We start from the raw sequence: 25,844 nt of genomic DNA, 5'->3' as shown, positions 1-25,844 counted from the left end.
TAACACTTTTTTTTAGTTGTTATTTAGTTTAGTTGGGGTTTTTTAGTTATAACTAATTATTTTGTAGAATGGCCCTCAGTTTGAGTTTATCCATTTTTTTTTTTTTTTTTGAGTGAAATTATAAATTTTTGACAAGAATACCACAGAAGCAATGTTGTGCCCTTCTCAGTGCATCCTATCAGGGTACATGATGCTCTTATGTCTGATTACGGGTGATGTTAACCTTGATTACATGGTAAGGTGGTGTTCTGCCCCTTTCTCCACTGTAAGGTCATTGCAGGAAATTTCGCTTTGTAATTAGTAAATATCTTGCAGGAGATACTTTGAGGGCTACTTAGTTTAGTTTTTTTTTTCTTTCCAACCGCCCCCCCCCCACTTCATTATAATTATCCGTTTGTAAAACAGTTTGATTCATTTGTTACTGTTTGTATTCCATTTTGAGTTCCCCTTACATCCTGGTTTATTTTAATTGTTTATTTTGGGGGCATAGGAAGTAAAATTTTGGTTCTACTAGTCAGAGCAATTCAGCAAGGTATATTTAAAGAAATGTCGCTCTGTCTTCATCTCTACCCCTTCATTCACATTTTTTCTATCCCTTTGCCACCTACCTCCTGTAGATAACCAGTCTCTTTAGTTTCTGGTTTTTCCTTCCTGTATTTCTTTTGCACATATGACAAGTTACGTGTGTATTTTCTCATATCCTCTTCTTTCTTACGTGAAGGGCACTATACTACAGATAATTTTTTGAACTTTGCTTTTTTTTTCAAATTCATTTTTATTGAGATATATTCACATACCGTACAGTCATCCAAAATGTACAATCAGTTGTTCACAGTACCATCATATAGTTGTGCATTCATCACCCCAATCTATTTTTTGAACATTTTCCTTCTACCAAAAAAAGTGAAAAAAAAGAATAAAAAATAAAAGTAAAAAAAAACACCAAAATCATCGCCCCCCCACCCTATTTTTCATTTAGTTTTTGTAGCCATTTTTCTACTCATCTATCCATACACTAGATAAAAGGGCTGCAATCCACAAGGCTTTCACAATCGCACTGTCACCCCGTGTAAGCTGTATTGCTATACAAACATCTTCATGAGTCAAGGCTACTGAGTTGTAGTTTGATAGTTTCAGGTATTTATTTCTAGCTATTTCACTGCACTAAAACCTAAAAAAAGGTTCTCTATATAGTGCATAAGATGCCCACCAGAGTGATCTCTCCAATCCATTTGGAATCTCTCAGCCACAGAAACTTTGTTTCGTTTCATATCACATCTCCCTTTTGGTCAAGAAGATGTTCTCAACCCCACGGTGTCTGGTCCGGATTCATCCCCAGGCATCATATCCCACATTGCCAGGAAGATTTGCACCACTGGAGTCAGATCCCACATAGGGGGGAGGGCAGTGAGTTCACCTACCGAGGTGGCTTAGAGAGAGAGAGGGCCACATCTGAGCAACAAAGGTAGTCAGGGGGAGACTCTCAGGCACAATAATAAGCAGGTTTAGCCTCTCCTTTACAGTAACAAGCCTCATAAGGGCAAGTCCCGTTATAGAGGGCTCGGCACATCAAATCGTCAGTCCTCAATATTTGTGAGAACATCAGCAACGATCCAGGTGAGGAAGCCCAACACCTCGGCATTTTCCCCCAGCTCCTCAGGGCAGCCCTGGATATATATTTTTATTCTCTGCCCAAATTACTTTGGGATTTGTCGCTGTTTCACACTAACCTATGCAAACCTACCGGGTCTCACTTCCTATTAAAAGTTCCATGTAATTATGGTATTTGAACAAACTGTGCGAGTTAAATTGTTTAGGAAATATAGCTCTTGCACCAACTAACTGTCTCTTCCCTTGGTCTCACATGGAATTTGAGGTTTTAAAACGCAGTCAGTATTGTCCTTCACTCTTTGGCCCGATTTGCCCTAGTCCTAATCACATCTGCTTCATTCATATATCTAGTTGAAGTCTGGGCTCTTTTTCAGCTTTTCTAACAGTTGCTATATATTCTAATACTGATATTGATATCTGCTGAGTTCTAGCTCTGAGTTTCACATGTCACACAGATACCCAATTTTCTAGAAACCAATCAGGTTATACACAAAGGAATCAACATCTCAGAGTTTGGAGATAGCCATTACAATTCAGGAATAGATGTGACGGCTGTCTAGATGCGACTAGGGCCATTACAATAATCGTTCCCCTGTTAAGTTGTGCTCTAAGATTCAATTCTGAGTTTACACATTATAGTTAGTCCATATCGGTGAGGCATTATAGTGTTTGCCTTTGTTTCTGGCTTAGTTCACTCAGAATGCTGTCTGCAGGTTCCATTCACCTCGTTGCTTGTCTCACAGCTTCATTCCTCACAGACACTGAATATTCCATTGTATGCACACACAACAGTTCACCATTCTGCTCCTCAGTCAATGTACTCTTAGGCCACCTCCAACCATTGCAGATCAGGCATACTCTCTCCATAAACACTAGTGTGCAAATGGCCATTCATGTCCCTGCTCTCAGATCCTCCAAGTAAATGCCCCCTAATGAGGTTGCAGGATCTTATGGCACCCACCTACTTAGCTTCGTGTGGAACCACCCGACTGTCCTCCAGAAAGGCTATACCATTCTACCTCCTAACCGACAGTAAATACGTACATCCTTCTCTCCATATTTTCTCCAGCACTTTTATCCCTGTTTATATTTTTCCATATAATTTTATAGAGCTATAGTCACAAACCATGTAATTATCCACAGTGTACCATCAGTTGTTCCTGGTATCATCATACAGTTGTGCATTTATCACCACAGTCAGCACTTGAACATATTGATTACTACAAAAAAAAAGTTTTGTTTTTTTTTAACGAATAATAAAAAAGATAAGAAAATAAAATATGCAGTACAATATAATAGTAGGGTCATACAAAACCACTAGCAAGAATCCAATATCCCTCCCTTATATCCCCCTCTCATACACATTTAACTTTTGTATATAGTCTTTGTTACATTCAATGGAAGCATATTACAGAGTACTGTTGACCATAAACTCCAGTTTGCTTTGATTATATTTTCCCCAATACCATCCCCTTTCCAACACTCTGCATGGTTGACATTCATTTGTTCTCCCATATGCAAGAACAGTTTTATATATGTACATTTATTCACAATCCTTAACCACTCCAGTTTTTGCTAAGTTAAACAGTCCCAGTCTTTATATTCTGTCTTTATTTCCAGTGCCATTCATGCCCCTAGGCCACCTCTTTAAGCTTTACTCATGGAAATCTTTGTTCAGTGTAGTTCAGTGTAGTTACAATATTGTGCTACCATCACACAGTATCATGCTATCTATTTCTGGATCTATACAATCAATCCTGCTGAACATTGTGTAGTCCTTCAGCATCAAGTGCTACCCTCTATCTTCTGGTAGCCTGTGCTATTTGCTTTTAATTCTCAAAGTTTGCTTGTTAATGTTAGTTCGTATTAGTGAGACCATACAGTATTTGTCTTTTGGTTTCTGGCTAACTTCGCTCAACATGATGTCCTCAAGGTTCGTCCACGTTATTATATGATCCATGTCTTTATTCTGTCTTACAGCTGCATAATGTTGTATCGTGTATATACACCACAGTTTGTTTATCCACTAGTCCGATGATGGACATTTGGGCTGTTTCCATCTCTTGGCTATTGTGAATAATGCCGTGATAAACATCGGTTTACAGATGTCGTTCGTGTCTTAACTTTCAGTTCCTCTGAGTATATATCTAGTAATGGGATAGCTGGGTCATATGGCAAATCTATACTTAGCTTCCTGAGGAACTGCTACGCTGTCTTCCAGAGTGGTTGCACCATTCTACGTTCCCCCCAACAGTGAATAAGTGTGCCTCTTTCTCCACATCATCTCCAGCACTTGTAATTTTCTGTTTTTAAGATAATGGCCATTCTGGTAGGTGTGAGATGACATCTCATTGTGGTTTTGATTTGCATTTCCCTAATAGCTGGTGAAGTTGAGCATTTTTTCATGTGTTTTTGAGCCATTTGTATTTCTTCTTCAGAAAAGTGTCTGTCCATGTCTTTTGCCCATTTTTTAATTGGGTTATTTGGCTTTCTGTTGTTGAGTTCTAGGATTGCTTTATATATTCGGGATATTAATACCTTATCTGACATATGGTTTCGAAATATTGTCTTCCATTGTGTAGGCTGCCTTTTTACCTTTCTGACAAAGTCCTTTGATGTACAAAAGGGTTTAATTTTGAAGAGATCCCATTTGTGTATTTGTTCTTTGGTTGCTCATGCTTTGGGTGTAAGGTCTAGGAAACCACCTCCTATCACAAGATCTTTAAGAAATTACCCCATTTTGTTCTAAGAGTCTCATAGTCTTAGTGTTAATGTTTAGGTCTTTGATCCATTTCAAGTTAATTTTTGTATAAGGTGTGATATAGGGGTCTTCTTTCCTTTTTTTGGAAATGGATATCCAGTTCTCCAAACACCATTTATCGAAGAGGCTGCTCTATCCCAGTTGCTTTGGCTTGACTGCCTTATCAAAGATCAGTTGTCTGTAAATGGGAGAGTCTATTTCTGAACACTCAATTCGACTCCATTGGTCAATATATCTATCCTTATGTTAGTACCATGCTGTTTTGAGGACTGTAGCTTTGTAATATGCTTCAAAGTCAGGTGGTATGAGACCTCCCACTTTGTTCTCTTTCTCAAGATATTTTTGGCTATTCGGGGCACCTTGCCTTTCCAAATGAATTTGGTTATTGGTTTTTCTGTTTCTGCAAAGTAAGTTGTTGGGGTTTGAATTAGTATTGCATTGAATCTATAAATCAGTCTAGGTAGAATTGACATCTTAATGATATTTAATCTTCCATTTTTTTTAGCTCCTGTTCGATTTCTTTTAGCAGTTTCTTGTAGTTTTCTTTGTATAGGTCTTTTATGGCCTTCATTAAGTTTATTCCTAAATACTTGATTCTTTTGGTTGCTATTGTAAATGGAATTTTTTTCTTGACTCTTCCTCTCCAGTTTGGATGCCTTTCATTTCTTTTTCTTGCCTAATTGCTCTAGCTAGAATTTCCAGCGCAATGTTGAGTAACAGTGATGACAGTGGCATCCCTGTCTTGTTCCTGATTTTAGAAGGAAAGCTTTCAGTCTCTCCCCATTGAGTACGATGTTAGCTGTGGTTTTTTCATATATTGCCTTTATCATATTGAGAAAATTCCCTTCTATTCCTATCCTTTGAAGTGTTTTCATCAAGAAAGGATGTTGAATTTTGTCAAATGCCTTTTCTGCATCAATCGAGATGATCATGTGGTTCTTCTGCTTTGCTTTATTGTTGTGTATTACATTAATTGATTTTCTGGTGTTGAACCAGCCTTGTGTACCTGGAATAAACTGCACCTTGTCGTGGTGTATAAGTCTTTTAATGTGCTGCTGAATTCGATTTGCAAGTATTTTGTTGAGGATTTTTGCAGCTATATTCATTAAAGAGATTGGTCTCTAATTTTCTTTTTTTGTAGTATCTTTGTCTGATTTTGGTATTAGGGTGATGTTGGCTTCCTAGAATGAGTTGGGTAGCTTTCCTTCCTCTTTAATTTTTTTGGAGAGTTGGAGCAGGATTTGTACTAATTTTCTGAATGCTTGGTAGAATTCACATGTGAAGCCATCTGGTCCTGGGCTTTTCCTTTTCGGGAGCTTTTTGATGACTGACTCAATCTCTTTACTTGTGATTGGTTTGTTGAGGTCATCTGTTTCTTCCTGAGTCAGTGTTGGTTGTTCATGCTTTTCTAGGAAGTTGTCCATTTTGTCTAAGTTGTCTAGTGTATTAGCATATAGTTGCTCATAGTATCTTCTCATTATCTCCTTAATTTCTTCAGGGTCACTAGCTATGTTTCCTTTCCCATTTCTGATTGCATTTATTTACATCTGCTCTTTTTTTTTTTTCTTAGCCTAGCCAGTGGTCCGTCAATTTTATCGATTTTTTCAAAGAACCAACTTCTGGTTTTGTTGATTCTCTCTATTGTTTTCCTGTTCTCAGTTGCATTTATTTCTGCTCTAATCTTTTTTATTTCTTCCCTTCTGTTTGCTTTGGGGTTAGTTTGTTGTTCTTTCTCTAATTCCTCCAGGCGAACATTTAATTCTTCAATTTTTGCTCTCTCTTCTCTTTTAATGTAGCCATTTAGGGCAGTAAATTTCCCTCTCAGCACCGCCTTTGCTGCATCCCATGAATTTTGATATATTGTGTTTTCATTGATATTTGCCTCGAGGTATTTACTGGTTTCTATTGTAATTTCTTCCTTTACCCACTGGTTTTCTAAGAGCGTGTTGTTTAGCCTCCATATGTTTGTGAATTTTACAACCTTCTGCCTTTTATTTATTTCCAACTTCATTCCATTATGGTCTGAGAAGGTGTTTTGTGTAATATCAATATTTTTAAATTTGTTGAGACTTGTTTTGTGACCCAAAATATCCTAGAGAATGTTCCATGAGCACATGAGAAAAACGTGTATCCTGCGGTTGTTGGATGTAGTGTTCTATAAATGTCTGTCAAGTCTAGTTCATTTATTGTACAATTCATCATCTCCGTTTCTTTATTGTTCCTGTGTCTAGATGTTCTCTCCATTGATGAAAGTGGTGTATTGAAGTCTCCAACTATTATTGCAGAATGTCTACTTCTCATTTCAGTGATCTCAGTGTTTGCCTCATGAATTTTGAGGCATTCTGGCTTGGTGCATAAATATTTATGATTGTTATGTTTTGTTGGTGAATTGACCCTTTTATTAATATATAGTTTCCTTCTTTGTCTCTTTTAATTGTTTTATTTTGAAGTCTAATTTGTCTGGTATTAATATAGCTACTCCTGCTTTTTTCTGGTTGTTGTTTGCGTGAAATATCTTTTTCCAACCTTTCACGTTCAGTCTATTTTTGTCCTTGTGTCTAAAGTGAGTTTCTTGTAGACAGCATATAGATGGGTCCTGTTTTTTAATCCATTCTGCCAGTTTGTGTCTTTTTATTGGGGAGTGTAATCCATTTACATTTAATGTTATTACTGTAAGGGCAGTACTTTCCTCTACCATTTTGTCTTTTGGATTTTATATGTCATATTTTATTTTTTCCTCTCTCTCCTTTTACCTTTCCTGATGATCTTCATTTCTGCACTTTTCTCCAACTCTCTCCCTCTTGTCTTTTCCTATCAACCTGTAGCACTCCCTTTAGTATTTCTTGTAGTGCTGGTCTCTTATTCACAAACTCTCTCAGTGTCTTTTTGTCTGAAAATATTTTAATTTCTCCCTCGTTTTTGAAGGACAGTTTTGCCAGATATAGAATCTTGGTTGGCAGTTTTTCTCTTTCAGTATCTTAAATATATCATGCCACTCTCTTCTTGCCTCCATGGTTTCTGCGGAGAAATCTGTACATAGTCTTATTGAGCTCCCCTTGTATGTGATGGGTTGCTTTTCTCTTGCTACTTTCAGAATTCTCTCTTTGTCTTTGACATTGGACAATCTGATCAGTAAGTGTCTTGGAGTAGGTCTATTGAGATCTGTTCTGTTTGGGGTATGCTGTACTTCTTGAATCTCTAATTTTCTGTCTTTCATAAGATTTAGGAAATTTCAGCGAATATTTCTTCTATTATTCTTTCTGCCCCTTTTCCCTTCTCTTTCTCCTTCTGGGATACCCATAACACATATATTTGTGCATTTCATGTTGTCACTCAGCTCCCTAAGACCCTGCTCATATTTTTCCATTCTTTTCACCATCTGTTCTTTTGTGTGTATGAATTCAGATGTCTTGTCTTCTGGTTGACTGATCCTTTCTTCTGCCTGTTCAAATCTACTGTTGTGTCCCTCCATTGTGTTTTTCATCTCCTCCACTGTGGCCTTCATTCCGATGAGTTCTGCCATTAGTTTTTTCAAGTTTACAAATTCTTCTTTATGGTCATCCAGTGTCTTCTTTGTATCCTTCATCTCTTTTGCTATATTTTCCTTCAGTTCATTGAATTGATTTAGCATAGTTGCCTCAACTCCTGTATCTCGGTTGAACTATTAGTTTGTTCCTTTGACTGGTCCATATTTTCGTGTTTCCTAGTACGGCTTGTTATCTTAAGTTGTCTAGGCATGTGCTTTCTTGATTAGTTTATTCTGGAGCTCATTTTCTCTCTTTTACCTAGAGGTTTCTTGTTGGTTGGCTTTGCTCTCTGACCTCTGTTGTTCAGTTCAACTTATTCTAGACCTCTAATTTAGGTTCTGTTTAGTTGATCAGAATTTTTCACCTCGTTTTTTCTGTTTCTTGCCCTGCCTCTGTGTAGCGTTTTCGTGAGAGGGTCTCCTCAGATATGGTTGACCCCAGTCAGATTTTCCCAGTCCAGAGAGGCCCAGGTCTCATGAGGAGGGTATGGAGTTTTCCTGAGAATGAAACCCTCCTATGAGGCTTCTGGAATTGGTGCTTTTCCTCTCCTCTCCCGCAGTGCCCCGCACCAGTGTGAGGAGGTGCAGTGCCTTTAGTTCTCCCAGTGACCCTGACCCTGTCGGGGGTGTGGCTGACTGAAGCTGGTTTCTGAATTCCAGCCCCTGGAGTCTGAATTCCCCACTGGAGGGCTGCCACTGGAGCTGGGCCACGCATCCCTTTTCTTGGGAAATTTGGTCCTCAGTGAATTTTCTCCCCCACTAAACTTATTGCTTTGTCTCTCAGAGCTATCTTAGTTCTGCTCTTCCCTGGGTCCAAATTGCAAGTCTTTGAGGCTTTCTGTAATGGGCTACTTAGAATAGTTATTTATAAATACCTTTTTAAAAAAAGAGAGAAAAAGATGAAAAAAGATGACAATAGAAAAAGAAAGGCCCAGTATAGGCTATTTAAAGACCAAGCCCTTAATTCTGTCCTTGCAGTTCCAATGGGCTATTAAAATGTAAAAAGATAAGGCAATTGAGTAGCAAACATGAAACCAGAAAAACCGGCTTTTCAGAAAAGGTTTCCTTGGTTTGCAAATGTGCCAGGTTCTGTTTGAGCCCCACCCTTCTCCCTGTTATGTTCACCACCACCACCCCCGCTCCAAAACCAAAAGTCTCTGTTTGTTTTTGTTTTTTCTGCTGTTTTTGCTAGCCCTATCTCCTCTCTGCTGGGCTGACTGCTCCCAGATTCTCTGTTGTCTAGTATCTGATTATCTAAGGTTGGAGTTTTTGTTCAGCAGTCTTAGTTTGTTAATCAGTACTGCAACTGCCATTTTCCCTCCTGGTTCCCAGCACTGACGGCCCCTCCTCTCTCGGGAGACTAGAGGCAAAACAGTCTGTTGTGCCTGGTGGGAGGGGCGCGGGCCTCCTGGCTGTGGGAACTTAAAGATTTTGCTATCTCAGCTGGTCCACGTGCTGGGGACTGTTGTGTGTGTGTGTCCACTCTCCTGTTCCTTTGCGGCATCTGTTCCATGCAGTTCCTGGCTATCTAGCAGTTGCCCCAGAGGAGTAACTAAAAGTCACACTTCACCGTTCCTCCATCTTCTATTTTCTCCACTTTGCTTTTTTTTACTTTACAAGTATATCCTCCATAGAGATCAGTTCATAGAGATCTGCATTCTTTTTCCCAGTTGCATAGTACTCCATTGTGCAGTGGTACTATTATTTATTCAACCACTCCTATGTATAGGTATTCAGGCTGTTTCCAATATTTTGCAATTATAAAAATTGCTGCAATGAATAATCTCATGCATATGTATTTTCATATTGTTGGAGGTATCTTCAGGGTAGATTCCTAGAAGTTGAGTTTCTAGTTCAAAGAGTTGTCAAATTCTTATCCAGAAGACTTGTACTGGTTCGCATCCCCACTAACAGTGTATGAGAGTGCTTGTTTCCCCACAGCCTTACTTACAGAATTTGTTGTCATGCTTTTTAATTTTTGCCAATCTGATAGAGAAATACCTCAGTGTTGTTTTAATTTTCATTTCTCTAATTATGAGTGAATTTGAACTTTTTTTCTATGTATTTGAGGGCATTTTTTTTCTTTTTTTTTTTTTTTTTATTCCCAGTATATAATAAATTGTTTACAGCAGTAGGGTAAAATACAAATAAAATTAAAGATATATGTTAATTGCATAAAAACATTGAAAACAGGGTTATGTCCTTCCATTTTCCAATAAAACATACAAACATAGTCAGAAATACCTGCAATTGACGCGAGTTTAAAATTTCATTCATTCCGTAATTATTTTGTGAGCACCTTCTATGTGCAAGGCATTGTACAAAGTCCTTTCTCTCAGAGTGGGGGAAGTGGGGGGGTAGGGGTGGGGGGAGAAAGAGACCAAACCAGACAAAAGAAATAGAAAACATGTTAGGTAGTCAGAGGGCTTTGGGGAAAGGGGAAGAAGGGAGGCTTCTGTACACTCCCCAAATTCTTAATAGCATCCTGGGGCTGGTTAAAGGTCCTAGCTTAGGAAAAGATAAAAACTCTAAATTAGATTTTTAATTAACTTTTATAGATTGCAAATTCTGGTCAGACTCTAAAGTTCATTGTTTTGAGCAGCATTTCTCATTTTTTAATTAGAAGCTACACTAGTGAATACTTTGTGGCCACACTAATGGAATAAGGTCCATGTCACACCTGTGTGTGTGGATGTTTATGTGTTGCTGTTTATATATGTATATATTATATGATATTAACATATACACTAATGTAACTATTTCTGGTTCTAATGATATAAACCTTTCACATCATCTTAGGTTATATCCAGCTTTTCCAAGAACTATCAGTATTGTGATTTTTAAAGCAGTTTATTGGTGTCCTCAAGTGCTTAGTATTTCCAAGTAAACTTTTTCAGAAAAATTATGTATCACCTTATAATTAGGTACATACTGCTTAAGCAACATGTAAAACTTAACAAAGAATGGAATGAAGCAGCCTTCATGTCTAGAAGACAAGGGAGAGTCGATAAATCGGTTTTTGTTTTGTTTTGTTTTGTTTTTTGCTGCTGCTGCTGTTCTAAGGTGCTTCTTTGCTGAAACCAGATAGTTTCAGGAACTTAAAGACATACATCCCCACATCTTGGGAATCTAACAGTTTCATTGGTGTCTTTCACTTGTAACGTCTGACAAAGGCGTTGTTTTTTAGGATGTCCAGCTTGAAGGAGTTTTTTACTGTGGTAAATCTAGAGCCTGAAGTGCTGGATAGGACCATTCCACTGGCACAATATGAAAGCCAGGGGTGGCCATGGGTCATGACACGTTCCTAATCTCTTTAAAGCAAATTCTGAAGATTACAGGGTCTTTACAAATGCAAGACCAGGACAGAAGATCTGCTTTAAACCAAAAGGCCTCTGGTCAGAAAGATCAGAAGGTGTGTTCTGGGTCACCGGCAGTTTTCCAGCAAAGAACTGTCTCCCGGGATTCAGGGCCATTTTTATTTCATTTTTTTGTGAATTGTCTAGTCATATATTTTTTCCCATTTTACTGTTGGAAATTTGGTCCTTTGTCCCTCAATTTTTAAGAGTTTTTTTTTATAATTAGGGATTTTCGTTCTTTGTGGTATATCTTGCAAATATCTTCTCCCCATTTGACTTTTCCCCTTTTCACTTTGTTTATAGTGGAATATTTGTTATTGTTGGTCATACAATTTTTAAAAGAACTTTTCCATGGTCAGATGTATTAATCTTTTCTTTGTATTACCTCAAGATTTTTGCGTCATAGTTAAAGCCATAGTTGCACTTTTACACTGAGGTTAAAGAAGAATTCACCTGGTTTCTTCTAGCACTTGTATGGTTTCACTTTTAGCATTTAGATCCCCAGTCCGTTTCGAATTTATTGTTGTGTATGATGTGAAATATGGATCTAATTTTGTCATTCTCCAAACGACTACCAAGTTGTCCCAACACCATTTTTAAAAGTCCATGTTTTCCTCAATTATCTAGCTAAATTTTTTTCAACTTTATTGTGAAATGTAACATATATACAGAAAAGTTATAACTTTCATAGTACAGTTTAATGAGTTGTTAGACAGCAAATTTCAAAGTATAGTATGGGTTACAGGTCCACAATTTTAGTTCTTTTTAGTTGTTCTAATACACTAGAGACTAATGTTTGTGTGTGTGTGTGTAATGATTCAGTATTCATAATCCTTTGTTAAATCCTATTTTGTCTGTTATTACTCCTCCCTCTCATTTATCACTATCTCAATCTTCAGGGATATTTAGGCAATGACCATTCTAACTTGTTCATATTGGAAAGGGGTGTTGACATTATGGGGAAGCAGGATGCAGCTGGTTGATGTTCTTGAAGAGACTGGTACCTCTGGGTTTTGGGTCTTACCTGGCATAGGAAGAGTCTGGAGGTTTTAAGTTTCTGAAAAATAAACTTAGTGAGTGGAACTTTTTTGGAGTCTCAGATAGAGACCTGGGTGTTTTTTAGGATTTTTAGGGATAGTATTGGTTTGGGCTTGGCTTAGTGTGGCCATTTGTAATGTCTAGTCTAGCTAAATTTTTAATAGCAGCTAAAGCAAAGTTTGTATCCTTTTCCAAATGCTAACTTTCAATCAACCTTTTTGCCATTTTATCATTTAAAACCCAACTTAGTTTATAGTGCCATCATTTACTAAAACAAAGTACTTCATTTAGACTCTGGATCACTATTCAGAAATTGAAGTGATGATGGAGTTTAAAAATAACTAGGACATACCCCACCTCCATGGTTGCTAACATGACCACAGACATAGGGGACTGGTGGTTTGATGGGTTGAGCCCTCCACCATAAGTTTTACCCTTGGGAAGACGGTTGCTGCAAAGGAGAGGCTAGGCCTCCCTATATTTGTGCCTAAGAGTCTCCTCCTGAATGCCTCTTTGTTGCTCAGATGTGGCCCTCTCTCTCTGGCTAAGCCAACTTGAAAGGTGAAATCACTGCCCTCCCCCCTACGTGGGATCAGACACCCAGGGGAGTGAATCTCCCTGGCAACGTGGAATATGACTCCCAGGGAGGAATTTAGACCCAGCATCGTGGGACGGAGAACATCTTCTTGACCAAAAGGGGGATGTGAAAGGAAATGAAATAAGCTTCAGTGGCAGAGAGATTCCAAAAGGAGCCGAGAGCTCACTCTGGTGGGCACTCTTACGCACACTTTAGACAACCCTTTTTAGGTTCCAAAGAATTGGGGTAGCTGGTGGTGGATACCTGAAACTATCAAACTACAACCCAGAACCCATGAATCTTGAAGACAGTTGTATAAAAATGTAGCTTATGAGGTGTGACAATGGGATTGGGAAAGCCATAAGGACCACACTCCACTTTGTCTAGTTTATGGATGGATGAGTAGAAAAATAGGGGAAGGAAACAAACAGACAAAGGTACCCAGTGTTCTTTTTTACTTCAATTGCTCTTTTTCACTCTAATTATTATTCTTGTTATTTTTGTGTGTGTGCTAATGAAGGTGTCAGGGATTGATTTGGGTGATGAATGTACAACTATGTAATGGTACTGTAAACAATCGAAAGTACGATTTGTTTTGTATGACTGCGTGGTATGTGAATATATCTCAATAAAATGATTAAAAAAAAATAACTAGGAAATCGAGTAGTTTAAAACATACAAAAGTGCTTAAGGTTTTTTTTTTTTTCAATGTACTATTTCAGAGTTCTTTCTTTGTCTTCAAGAAAGTACAATTTTCCATGTCGTAGTACATTTCCTCTTATCCTGTGACTCATGAAGATCATCCCCTTGGTTGGCAATTTTTTCCTTTCCCTACTTTGAAATATGGCATCACACTGACCACCATTGTTTCTGATGAGAAGCTAAGTATTGATAGTTTTTTTGTTTCCCCTGTACCTGAGAAGTTGGTTTTTCTCTTGCTGCTTCAGATTTTCTCTTTCAGCAGCTTGACTGTCTTGTCTCTAGACGTAAATCTCTTTGGGTTTATCCTGCTTAGAGTTCATTAAACTTCCTGGATCTTTAGATTATCATTTTTCTTCAAAGTTTTGAAGTTTTTAGCCATTATTTCTTCAAATATTTGTTCTATCCCTTTCTCTCTTCTTCCTCTTCTGTTACTTCCATCACACACATTATGAGGGCCCTGTCCATTTTTCTTCAGTCTCTTTTCTTCTTTAAATTCTTCAGATTTAATAACTTCTATTGCTCTAACGTCAAGTTCACTTATTCTTTCTTATGCCAGTTTAAATCTGATGAGCCCTTCTAGGGAATTTTTCATTTTTTTTCAACTCCAAAATTTCCATTTGATTCTTTTTCATGGTTCTCTGTATTTTGAAACATTGTCTTTATTTATGCTTTCATTGTTTTCTTTTTCAAGTCTTTCAACATAATGTCCTTTGGTTCTTTGAACATACTTATTATGGCTGCTTTCAGGTCTTTGCTAGATCTAACATCTGAACATACTCAGAGACAGTTTATATGACTGCTTTGTTCCCTGCTTTCCTGTTTCTTTGTATGTCTTGTAATTTTTCATCAAAACTGGACATTTTAAGTAATACATTATTGCAAGACTGGATTCTGACTTTTTTTCCCCAAATGTTTTTTTGTTGTTGTTGTTGCTGTCTTGATTGTTTGCTTATTTGTTCACTAATTTACCAGGACTAAAGCTGTAAAATCCATTTCCCCTGCAGTGAGTGACTACTAATGCCTCTGGTTAGTTTTGAGGCTTTTTCCTTGCTTTTATTTTTAAGCCTGGCTTTCTTTGGGTTGCTCCTTTTTCTACATAGCTTATGGTCAGTCAATAATTGGTCAGAAGTTGTGTTCATTAACATCTTAAACCAGTAGGGCTTCCACCCTCTGCCAGTGGATCATGTGTGAATTCAGAACTGCATTAAAAGTGCAGGCAGTTTTCAAGTCTGCCCCAGCTATTAGTTTTGCTGCCCCAGCTGGACCCTCTTGTGCCCCCCTTGTGCATGCACACAGCTCCTGATAGAGCAAGGATGTGTGAAAGCTTCAGCCTTTTCTTGTCTTCCCAAGGTTGCATGCTGTCACCAGTCATGCAGGGATATTTAGAATGCTTACAAGCGCCTCTATAGCAGTCTCTTTTCCTGTAACTTCCTGTTAAATTTCTAGTGAGTCCCTGGGTCCATTGCTTGCTCTACCCAGGATTGTAACCCCAAACTGGTAGAACCCCTGACTTTCACTCTTTGCTTGCCATTCACATTACTTTTAATTACTAACAGCAGCACTAGGCATGGGTTATTCAACCTTCTGCTCCAAATCAGGTCATCTTTCTCCAGCAGTGAAACTACTGGTTATTAATCACCTACCTTGCTCTATTAAAACTACCACATAGGATGATTGAAGGATGGGGAGAGTGAACATAGTCTTCAGCCAGTGTGCCACAAATTCCTACTGTTCTTTCACACAAGTTCAGTCGTTTTTCATGAATAAATATTTTTCACTTTGTTGTAAGCCTTTAGTCGATTTCCGGGACGCTGAAATGGTTGTTCCGTTTTTTGTTTTTGTTTAAAAAAAAGACAAAACTGATTTATATTAATTTCCCAAAGCATTGCCAGCTGATGTTTTGTGTAGTTTTATAGTTGCTTTTAAGGGAGAAAATTTGGCAACCTCTTCACTTTGCCACATCAGAAGACCCAACTAGTATTGATTTGAACTGTGTAAATATTCTACACAATTCAAGAAATAAAATAAAATCAGAAAAGATGAGGGAAAAAATCAAGCCTTGAAATTGATGGCAAACATTACTTTATTGCTCTGGGTCTCTGCCCAGTTTTGCAAAACAAGGGGTTTGAATTAGATGACCACTGAAGTCCCCTACAATCTTAAAGCTCTAAAATACTTTTCGATTACTGTACTAATGCAATGTAGTATTATTGAAATAGTGTATTCTTTTTTGAGGGAGCACTTCAGAGAAGCTTTTCGGAATGTTATAGCATGGTTTCAGGAAAAACAAGATAAAAACAAAATTAAAAGATGAGCATGACAATCCAGTGATTAACATGACAAATCCAATTGAATGAATGTCTTTAGGAAGGAGAAAGTCCAAGCATGAGCTAATATTCATATAAGGGAAAATTGGAATAAAATAAATTCAGTTTATGCTTCAAGGTGTTATCAAAATGTAGTTGATTATTTTGGGGAAAGTAAGTTGAGATGGGAGAACCTTGAAATGGAGGTGCAAATTCTGACATTTTAGTGTCTGTGATAACTTTTGTACACAGAAAATACTGTTTGTAGGTATTTGGGCATTTTAATTAGTATTTTATTAATATTAATATTATAATATTATAAATTTAAAATATCCTGAAGCCATTAAACTTACTTACAAATCTTAATATTTTATTTACAAATTTAGTAGTTTAAGAACATTTGGCTTTATTTTTCCTTAATGCTTTGTTAGCTATTTGAACAACCTATAATCCCTTAAAACATTCTCATTAACAATTTCATTAAACTCCCACAAACATTTAAAAAAAGTATGTTTGCAACCAGAAACAAATATAATGATATCAAATTTATTCATAGAGAAGATAGTTTCAGAAACTTTGGACACAGTCCTCTGACTATATACCCTTAGTAGGATATGTTTGTCATGGCCCAAGAGGGCTTTTGTAGCCAAAAGGCTAAAGAAAGCACCGGACACGTTCTGAGACATGAGCTTTTATTATAGGACTTACCTACAGGGTGGGGAAATTGAGCCACGTTGCCCTGAAATCAGGAGCTTCTCTGAATGGATTCAGGAGCTACTCTGAATGGCAGCCAATTCAGAGCACAACACAGAAATAGTCCACACTTTGGAGGGCTGAATAAGCTGGTTATAAGGGCTCGACCTTCCAATGGGTATGAGAGCATAAGGCAGGGAGTGGAGTCATGAGACATAGGGAGGGGTTGATTGTAATCATCAAGGAGGAGGGGAGGATTACAGAGATAACAGTATCTCAGGGAGTCTCAGGGAGGAGGTAGTTTCAAGTATAGATTACAGTTAGCATCTGATATTACAAGGAGAAGAGGTCAAACCATAACTGACCCAGGTCACACAAGCTGCTGTGCGCAGTCTTCAGGGCCCTTAGTGAATGCCTTGTGCCCAGGGTTCCCACAGTGTAAAGTCAAAAGAACTGCAATACTGAGTGGATGGGGCAGATTTAGGGTTTGTAAGTTCAGTTTGGGACATAGTAAGCTTGAGCTGAGAATGTAGTTTCCAGGAGGACAAGAATTTCTGCCTGTTTTGTTCACTGCTATATTCTAGAGCCTTGGGAGACATTCACATGGGAGTCTTGAATAGAGAGTGAGATTGACTGGATTATAGCTCAGAAGAGAGGTTTGTGCTTGAATTAAAAATGAAAGTAAGCAGTTTATAGATGCTGTCAGAAGTCAGGGAAAGAGGAGTTCCTCAGGGGGAAGCTGAACAGTGGGAAAAGATAAAGTTAAGGATTTCTGCTTAGCTAACTTGCTAACTGTTCTCTGTAGCACCAGATGTGGTTGCTGAAGCATTTAATGATCATTCCTGAAGCATTCCATTGTGGTCTGTGTGAGACCGAATATATGTAGTCCATGCTCTGAGATCCTAAAGGTGTTAAATTCCTAGTGTCTCCATTGCAGCATTCAGTTTGGATCTGCCTTACAAGAATACTAAAACTTTAGTCCCTGCTTTCTTCTCTCCACCCCTTCTTCAAGGGAAGTGGGTAGAAGGAAGTTAGGTAAATGGATTACAATCTAAGACAAAACATGGTGCTGAATGGTTAATGGGAGATACAGACTTAAAATGCTTTACCCTTTCCGTCTATCAGAGCCCAAGGTAGGATACATTTTAGCCAGAAGAGCATTTCCATGCTCTTTATATCCCAGCTGCTTTCTCTGCCTAAGTGCATGACATATTCCTTTCTTCTTCCAATCCTTCTGAAATAAATCGTTTCTCCTATTTCATTCTCTTTTTAGTGCACACAGAGCAGAAAAAAGATTTATCAGTCTCTGATATACACTTTACTTGTCTGTTCACTAAATTTACTATTAAAAAAAAAAGATCGCCTTAAAAAAAAAAGAACTGCAATGAAATCTTGATGTTTATATGGTAGGCTTAGTTGTGGTAGTGATGTTCCTTTAGTAATTCTGAAACACTTATTTATTGTAGGATAAAAGCAAATGAGTAAATATATTGCTGTTACTGGGAAGCAGAGTTTTCACTGTGGGTTAAGTGGACTGGGGGAAGGTTGGGAAGAATCCTATAGTGTTGGATCTCACATGCATGTATTCTTTGAACTCATGGGGGTTTTATTTTGTTTTTCTTTTTTTAAGTGTATTTCCTAGATTTCTTTACTGAAAGGGCCTAAAAGCAATGATACCCTAGTAAGTATGAGCAAACTAGCACCTAGATCTTGGTTTCTAAATACCATTCCCCATTAAAAGGATCCAGGACTCCTTGGAGAAATGGCTGATTCCAGGTCTGGGGAGGGAAAGCACAAGATGAGTCTGGAAGATTACACTTGGAATATTACATAGACCTGCAACAAAATCCACCCTTAGAAGGACAGACCCAGTCAAAAAGTCTGTGCAGAACCTGGAAGAGGGCTAGGGTGGTTTGGTCAGGAAATTTCTGAGTACTCAGTACCTGGAGCATGGTCCAAAAAGGCCCCGTGGGAGGAGACATGGGGACAGAGGAGGCCCTTGACAAGGACCCCTCTTGCCTGAGTCCAAAAACTACTGCAGTCTACAGTCCATGACCATTTAAGCATTAAGTAACATTCCAAACTTTCTGCAATGTTTTTGTCTTTATGATTTTTTTCCTTAAGTGATCTGTAAGGGAGAATAGAATAAATTCCCAAATTAAAGGCAATATGTACACTCTGCATTCAAAGGAAGGGAAGATCATATAGAGGGAGAAGTGAATGAAGGCTTAGACAATTGTGGTTTGTGTTAGACAATTGTGGTTTGTGGTAGACTTATAAAACTAAAGAAGATTTGGTTTGGGAGATTGGGAGAAGGATATGGAAGGAAACAAGTAAGAATATTCCAGAGTTGGGATCCATAAGCAAAAGAATGAAACAAAGAAAAAGCGTTGTAAGTTTTGAGAGACCATAAAGATATCAGACTGTCTAGAAAAGAGGATTTGTGTTGGGTGATAATGGGAAATAAAGTTGGGTGGGTTGGAATAGCATTAGGTGTAGTGTAAAGAGCAACATATTTCTAAATCTTGATTTTTCTTACCTGTAAAATGGATATTTTAAATACCTCCTTGCCAACCTCTGCAAATTGTTTCAAAGAGTAAATGAGGACAAGTCTATGACATTAGATTTTAAGCAGTGAAGTGCTGTATTAATAAAGGTTGTGCTGAACTTTGAATACCAAACTGAGAATTGTGCAGTTATGTTAATAAGCAGTTGAAATAAAACTCCATTCATCAAGGGCATTGTCTCTTTGGGGTTTTCGTTGGAAAGTTCCTGTGATGATTTATGATGCAGAATAATGTCACTATTTTCCCCTGAGTTTTCAGTGATGGGGAAGAAGCAGCTTTCTGGGACTACTGAGTAAAGAGTCCTGTAAAATTTCTTTGGTTCCCATTCCTATGGAAATACAATTCAAGAGCAAATGTTTCCCTGTGCGGCCTCTCCAGAACATGTTAAAAGGCATTGCAGAGGCGTGTGAGGGGGCTTCCAATGATGTTAGAAGCTTCAGTTCATAGAACAGAGCTTGGAAAGATTTGCACCTGCTAGTGCTACAGAATATCAGCACTACCAGCCCATTTAACTGTGAACACTCCTGGCACTCAGCTTGTTAAGAGTCCTGCGCACTATCTGTCCTTGGGAAAAAATCTGGATTCCAGTAACATACACAGCTTATGTGCCCTCTTTGGAGAAAGAGTGTATTCAGGCAACAGAATATACCCTCGTCTTTGTACTGGAATCAAGTCAGTCTCTTGGCACAGCTGGGAGATAGTGCAGCCATCTCCTCAAAGTGCTATTTTTAGGTGTTTCCAAGGAGATGTTCAGCCTGATATTGATACTTTCATTAATCCTCAATTTTCATAATCTGTGGAGAGGGGAGCAACAGGTCCTTTTCCTGCTGAATGGGTGACTGGGTTGTGATTTATCAGCCAAAAAAATAAAATGCCTTCATTAGAATAATTGGCCTCAGGAATGTGTTTTAGAGCCCTTCTCTTTGCTAGTTCAACTTTTAGTTCCCTTATTATAGAGACAACAGGAGCTTTTATCTGACTGGGCCTCATCAGTAATTCCTTGCTGGATGTATATTGAGTCTAGGCTTTGCCTGTTAGGGACTGGTTATAAATTTACCAAAGAATGATTGGATTAAAATAAAACATGAAATTCACAAGAACCTGATCTGGCAATCTGAGTGATTCATCTCGGATCATAGAACATTCCAGATGAGTTGGCTCCAGAGAACAGATTTTGGATCAGAAAGTAGCTAGAGTTAAATCCAAGAAAATTGAAAGTTCTTAAAGGATGGACATTAAGCTCTAGGAATTTGAATTGCCCTGTCTAAGGAATTTTTTTTTTTAAATAACTTAACTAGATTTGTTATGGAGTTTTCTTGGCTTTCCAGCATCCAACCCCCCTTCCTATTTTGGGAAATTCTCTACTGTGTTGTAATCTTGTTGCATGACAGTCCACCACATCCCTCCCTCCATTCTCTGTCAGCCAAGGCATGTGATCTAGGCTTGGCTTATTGGTTGCTTCCCACCAAGACTTTGAACCTGGATCAAGTGAGGTAAAGAAAAAGGAATGGTTAGAATTTGTTATTATTGCAGCTGGTCCTGGCCAGACCAGACTTTAAGACGTTATGCTTTCTCCTTCTTGACTTAACAGAGCTGCTTAACTTCTACCAGTTTTCTAAGCCTATTCTTAAGTCTCCCACTGATTCTGTGAACCCCCAGTACCTTGCCAATAAGTCTCCCCCCGCCCCATGCTCCCCCTTTTTTGGCTTGCATCTGAAAATCCCAACCAGTACAATAAAGAACATTACAATCCATGCAACTATGGCTATATCTTATGTTTTGATCCCCCTCCCATTTTATTTATTTTTTCATATTCCTTTAGAATAGCCCTTCCTCAGATATATCCTATCTTAAAATGAATTATTATTGCATCTGCTCTGTATCTGGCACATAGTAGACACTGTAAAAATCAGATTCAGTTTATAAGTACCTTTTGGGTTCTTTATTGAGACTTGTCAAGTACTTTGTTCTATCCAGAATATAATAAGGCATGTGGGAAGCACCCTGGTCTCATCAGTAGAATATTTACAAATCTTCTCCAGAGACATAATATTTTTACTTAAGTCCCTAATTTTAAGAGTACAAATTGTTTAGTCTCCAGGCTCCTCTTGTGCCTAAAGTACCTTGTTAACTACATTTCTTCCCTTTAAAGTTCTTATTTAGTCATAAACTTGAAGAACAAAGGGAGAGATTTGAGGGGTTCCTTGTAAAAAGGTGCTGTCATAAGGTGCCAGTGCTCCTTGTGCCAGCCATGTTGTTAAGATGTTCATGAATGAAAACTCACACGGACTCAGCACGTCATCTTTGCTTTGCAGGATAACATTTTGCTCTGCCTTTGAATTTGACGGGTGTTTTGCCATCTGTATAAATTTCAGAGTTGTTACAAGAAGCTAGGAAAAGATCTATTTATCTAGATTTCTTCAATTTCTCCTGGTTAGTCTGTGAATAGCTCACCTACCTGCCCCTGCAGACTAGGCTGGTTCCCTGTAATGTACTCACACAGCATACTATATGCCTCCTTCATGACACAAAGCACAGTTGTAGCTACGTAAGTATAAAATTACTTATTTTCAGAAAAACAGTAGCTACATTTATTGAGCCCTTATTTGCCAAGCACTGTATTGGTAACTGCATACATTATCACATAGGTCTGTCAAACAGCCATAGGAAGTGGTACTGTTAAAGCTTTGTGGATTTGGGGGGTTTTGTTGGTTTGCTTTCTTGCTTTTATGAAGAAACTAAGGCTTAGAACGATCCTGGAACTTGACCAAGGTCATGTAACTAACAAGTGGTAGAGCCAGAATTTGAATTTACAAGGTTGAACACACCAGTGCATATGTGGTTTAGTTTCATTTTAAGTCAGTATGAATTAAACGGTATCTGAATTGCCATTACATGCAAAAGATTAAAACATAGAAAGCAAAGGGCGTACCAGTACACTTAAGTTTTGTGTTAAGCATCAAGAGTGCAATTGATGATTAGCCAGATGGTCATGCATTTTTCTCTCTGTTTGAGATAAAAGTAAAACTGAACTGGTTCTCAACAGTCTAGTTGCTCACAGGATATGACTCCTGGGGATGATTCTGGACCTGGCATTGTGGGATTGAGAACATCTTCTTGACCAAAAGGGGGATGCGAAATGAAACAAAATAAAGCTTTGGTGGCTGAGAGATTCCAAATGGAGTCGAGAGGTCACTCTGGTGGACATTCTTACGCACTATATAGATAACTCTTTTTAGGTTTTAATATATTAGAATAGCCAGCAGTAAATACCTGAATCTACCAGACTCCAACCCAGTAGCCTTGACTCTGGAAGACGATTGTATAACAATGTAGCTTACAAGGGGTGATGGTGTGATTGTGAAAACCCTGTGGATCGTACTCTCTTTATCCAGTGTATGGATGGATGAGTAGAAAAATGGGGACAAAACCCAAATGAAAAATAGAGTGGGATGGGGTGGGGGTGGGGGGTGATTTGGGTGTTCTTTTTTTATTTTTTTGTTTTTTGTTCTGATTCTGATTCTTTCTGGTGTATGGAAAATGTTCAGAAATAGATTGGGGTGATGAATGCACAATATAAGATGGTACTGTGAACAGTTGATTGTACACCATGGATGATTGTATGGTATATGAATATATCTCAATGAAACTGAAATAAAAAAAAAAAAAGTCTATTAAATAGCCTAGATGTAAAGAAAGCTGACTTCTGTTCACTTATTATAATTTTGTGAGAAATTATATAATTCCCTGATCTCTTTCAGAAAAGAAGAGAAGAGAGCACTAGACTAAAGGAAGAAGGAAATGAACAATTTAAAAAAGGAGGTGAGATCCTTGTTTCAGCACTAATGTCTGGTCATCTTGACTCCTCATTCTTTTTTAGAGTCTGTGAAGAGATGCCAAAGAACAAGCCTAAACTGCCAACAATTGTGTTGCTTCCAACCACGTTGGAAATTTGTTTTTTTTACCGGGTCCACAATGTTCTCAGCTGACTGTGATCAATTACCACATGTTTCTTGCCATGGGCATAGTTTTTCTTTTCTGTAATCCACTGTTAATCCAGAAATGGAAGGCGTGTGTGTGTGTGTGTGTGTGTGTGTGTGTGTGTGTGTGTGTGTGTCTTTAGCTATTGCTTTGAAAAACTTTAACCTTGAATGTTAAAAGGCTGTTTGCCACATTGCTATTCCTCATTTGCCACAGTGCTGTAAAAACAGGCCTGACCCCTCCAGCATGGCCTAGGGAAGGATTTTTTTGTTTGTGCTCTGGTTGCTTTTCCATGTACCTTTTTCTTTGCATGCTTTAGAGAGACAGATGTTTTTCATAGCCTTCTGCATTTCCTATATTTGCTTATGAAAAAGTTGATTGCCAGTGATAATTTGGAGAGTTTTTTGACCTTACAACAGCTTTCTGTCAAATCTCAAAGGATACACACTTCAGAAATCCAGGCGTGTTAGCATTTTCCCCTACTTATTTTAGTGTTTTAAAATTGTTTGTTTATATCCTGGCTTAACTATCATCACTTCTTTTTTTCTAATAGAACTAATAGTTTTAATTTTTATAAGCCGTTCTCTTTGTATTTTAGATTTCAGTATTCCAGACCTCAGGAAGGAATTGTATAGGCATTTTCTCTTAATCCTCTGACTGTAATTCTGCATGTGGCAATGAATATATAAATTTATTACCATTTTTCTTTTTTAAGGTCTTTGGTCAACTATTGATTTTTACATTGTTGATGTTAGCTCCATAAAATCTGTCTCCAAGCATTTTATGGATATGATTTAGCTTTTAGCCAAGTTAACTATATGAAAGTACAATATCTTTAATGAAAATATATATGTAGAATTTTTTTCTTTATCCCAGACTTTAGTCTCTTTCTTCTGTCCTGTTCCCTAACCTCCTTTCAAAACTCCTTACCAAATGAAAGTGTCACCAGTGCCCTGCTGGCAACATGACAGGCAGAACCCCATTCTATGTTTGAGACTCTCACTGCAGAAAGAATTCAGAGATGACAGGGGCCAGTAGAAATAAGTAGTAAAGTTTATTAAAGGAAAAAAGAAAGAGAACACGTTAAAGAGATAATGTGAGCATGTTCAGGGAGAAGCATGCACTGAGTGGGAGTGGGTTGCCTTGTTATATGGGAAAGTTTTGGTGGTGGCAGGTGCCCATAGTAACCTTTGAACACTAGGAGCTTAAGATGTTTATTTTAACCATATTTTACATTGACTAGATGTCTCCTTTGTTCTAGCAGGAGATAGCTAACAGGTTCTCAGAACTTGTGACCTGCCCTTTGTCTTTGTCTGAAATTTGTATTTGGGCAAATTTGTCTGAAATTTGTCTTTGGGCCGATGTTCAACAACCTTTATGACCCCATGCTTTTTGTTATTAACAGAATTTGCTTTGGGCCCATGATTTTACAAGTGTTTATGGTTTTGGGAGGCTTCAGAGCTTTTAGGGGAAATTTTGGCTCCATGAAGTCTGCAGTTGAAGCTTCGCAGGTTTGTGTTAATTCTTTTGAAGCTGAATAGAAGACCAGGGGCCACAGTCTTGATGCTCTGTTCTATCCTGCCTCAAAAGCAAAACGTAAGGTGTTATAGGAATTTTGAGCATGGAGGTCTATTCTCTGACAGTGTGTTCTAGTACCACTTTACCAGGCAGCCTGGTTAGATTGTCACAAGCAAGCACTGTGTCTTTAAAGAGAAAGGGCAGGAAAAAATGGTTTTACTGCCCCAACTTAATAGGTGGTATCTTTTTTATTTAAAACCTGTGAATGGAAATCTGTGCATTCTCAAGATCTATGGAATACAGTAGAATCAGAAATAAAGTCATACTGACCTGTCCTTTATAATCCTTAGATTATATAGAAGCCGAACGTTCTTATGGTCAAGCCCTTCAGACATGCCCATCCTGCTTCCAAAAAGACAGGTCTATTCTGTTTTCAAATAGAGCTGCTGCAAGGATGAAACAGGTATGTATCTTTGATCTTTTCTTTTTAAGAAACAGTGTTTTGTAGGGTAACTTCTCTCCAAAAATTAGCTCAGGGGCTAAAAGTTGCTGCCTCCCTTTTCCTGCTCATATGTTCCCCTGATATAAATGGCATGGGGTGGATAGAAGAATATTTTTAAATACTTGAGTTAGATTACTGTTAAATTCAAAGACATAAGTGAATAAGTTCATGGAAGGAAGGCTGGCAAAGTTTCCACTAAACTATGGCAGGTTAATGAAGCAAAGAGCCAAGTAGTGCATGTCCTAGAATAGCTGCTACTGCTTATTTTAGGCCTCTGGAATTCCAAGTAAAGACTGAAAGGCAGATGGAAACACTGGTTAAAATTCTGGACTTAAATAAAGGTGCTTGTTCCTAAGATTCTCAATTTTCCGTTGAAAGTATGGACCCTGAGAGAAATGCCCAGTTGCTGAGATGAGAAGTATCCTATAAAATGTAAAATAGATATCAGGGAAAGTTCAAGATCTCTTTCTGTATCCGAAGGTTTGAGAACATGGGATAGCAGAGCAAGTGCAGAATAAATGACAATACCAATATATTTATTTTATATCATGAAGGTATTACAGTTAGATTTGTTGTATATTTGTCTGATTTTCTTATTTATGAGCATAGTAATTCTCACTGGGTTGAAGTGATGAGAGTTTTTAAAAAGCAAAGCAAACAAACAAACAAACAAAAACACTTATTTAACTGTGGCTGCTTACATCCA

At 38.0% G+C, this 25,844-nt stretch overlaps 1 protein-coding gene across 5 annotated transcripts in view; it reads left to right on the top strand.

The window, feature by feature from the left end:
* Nucleotides 1-25,844, top strand: part of TTC1 (tetratricopeptide repeat domain 1) — a 74,941-nt gene that overhangs the window by 10,475 nt on the left and 38,622 nt on the right. For all 5 annotated transcript variants that reach the window (XM_037798886.1, XM_037798885.1, XM_037798883.1 and 2 more), the window contains exons 3-4: nt 22,899-22,959; nt 24,987-25,099. In XM_037798886.1, coding sequence (XP_037654814.1) covers nt 22,899-22,959; nt 24,987-25,099 — 174 coding nt within the window. The remainder of the gene's footprint in view (nt 1-22,898; nt 22,960-24,986; nt 25,100-25,844) is intronic.

This window comes from Choloepus didactylus, chromosome 11 (genome assembly GCF_015220235.1).
Source record: "Choloepus didactylus isolate mChoDid1 chromosome 11, mChoDid1.pri, whole genome shotgun sequence".
NCBI classification, from domain to species: domain Eukaryota; kingdom Metazoa; phylum Chordata; class Mammalia; order Pilosa; family Megalonychidae; genus Choloepus; species Choloepus didactylus.
The sequence above is the reverse complement of the archived record's forward strand: the minus strand, read 5'-3'. Positions and strand labels throughout refer to the sequence as shown.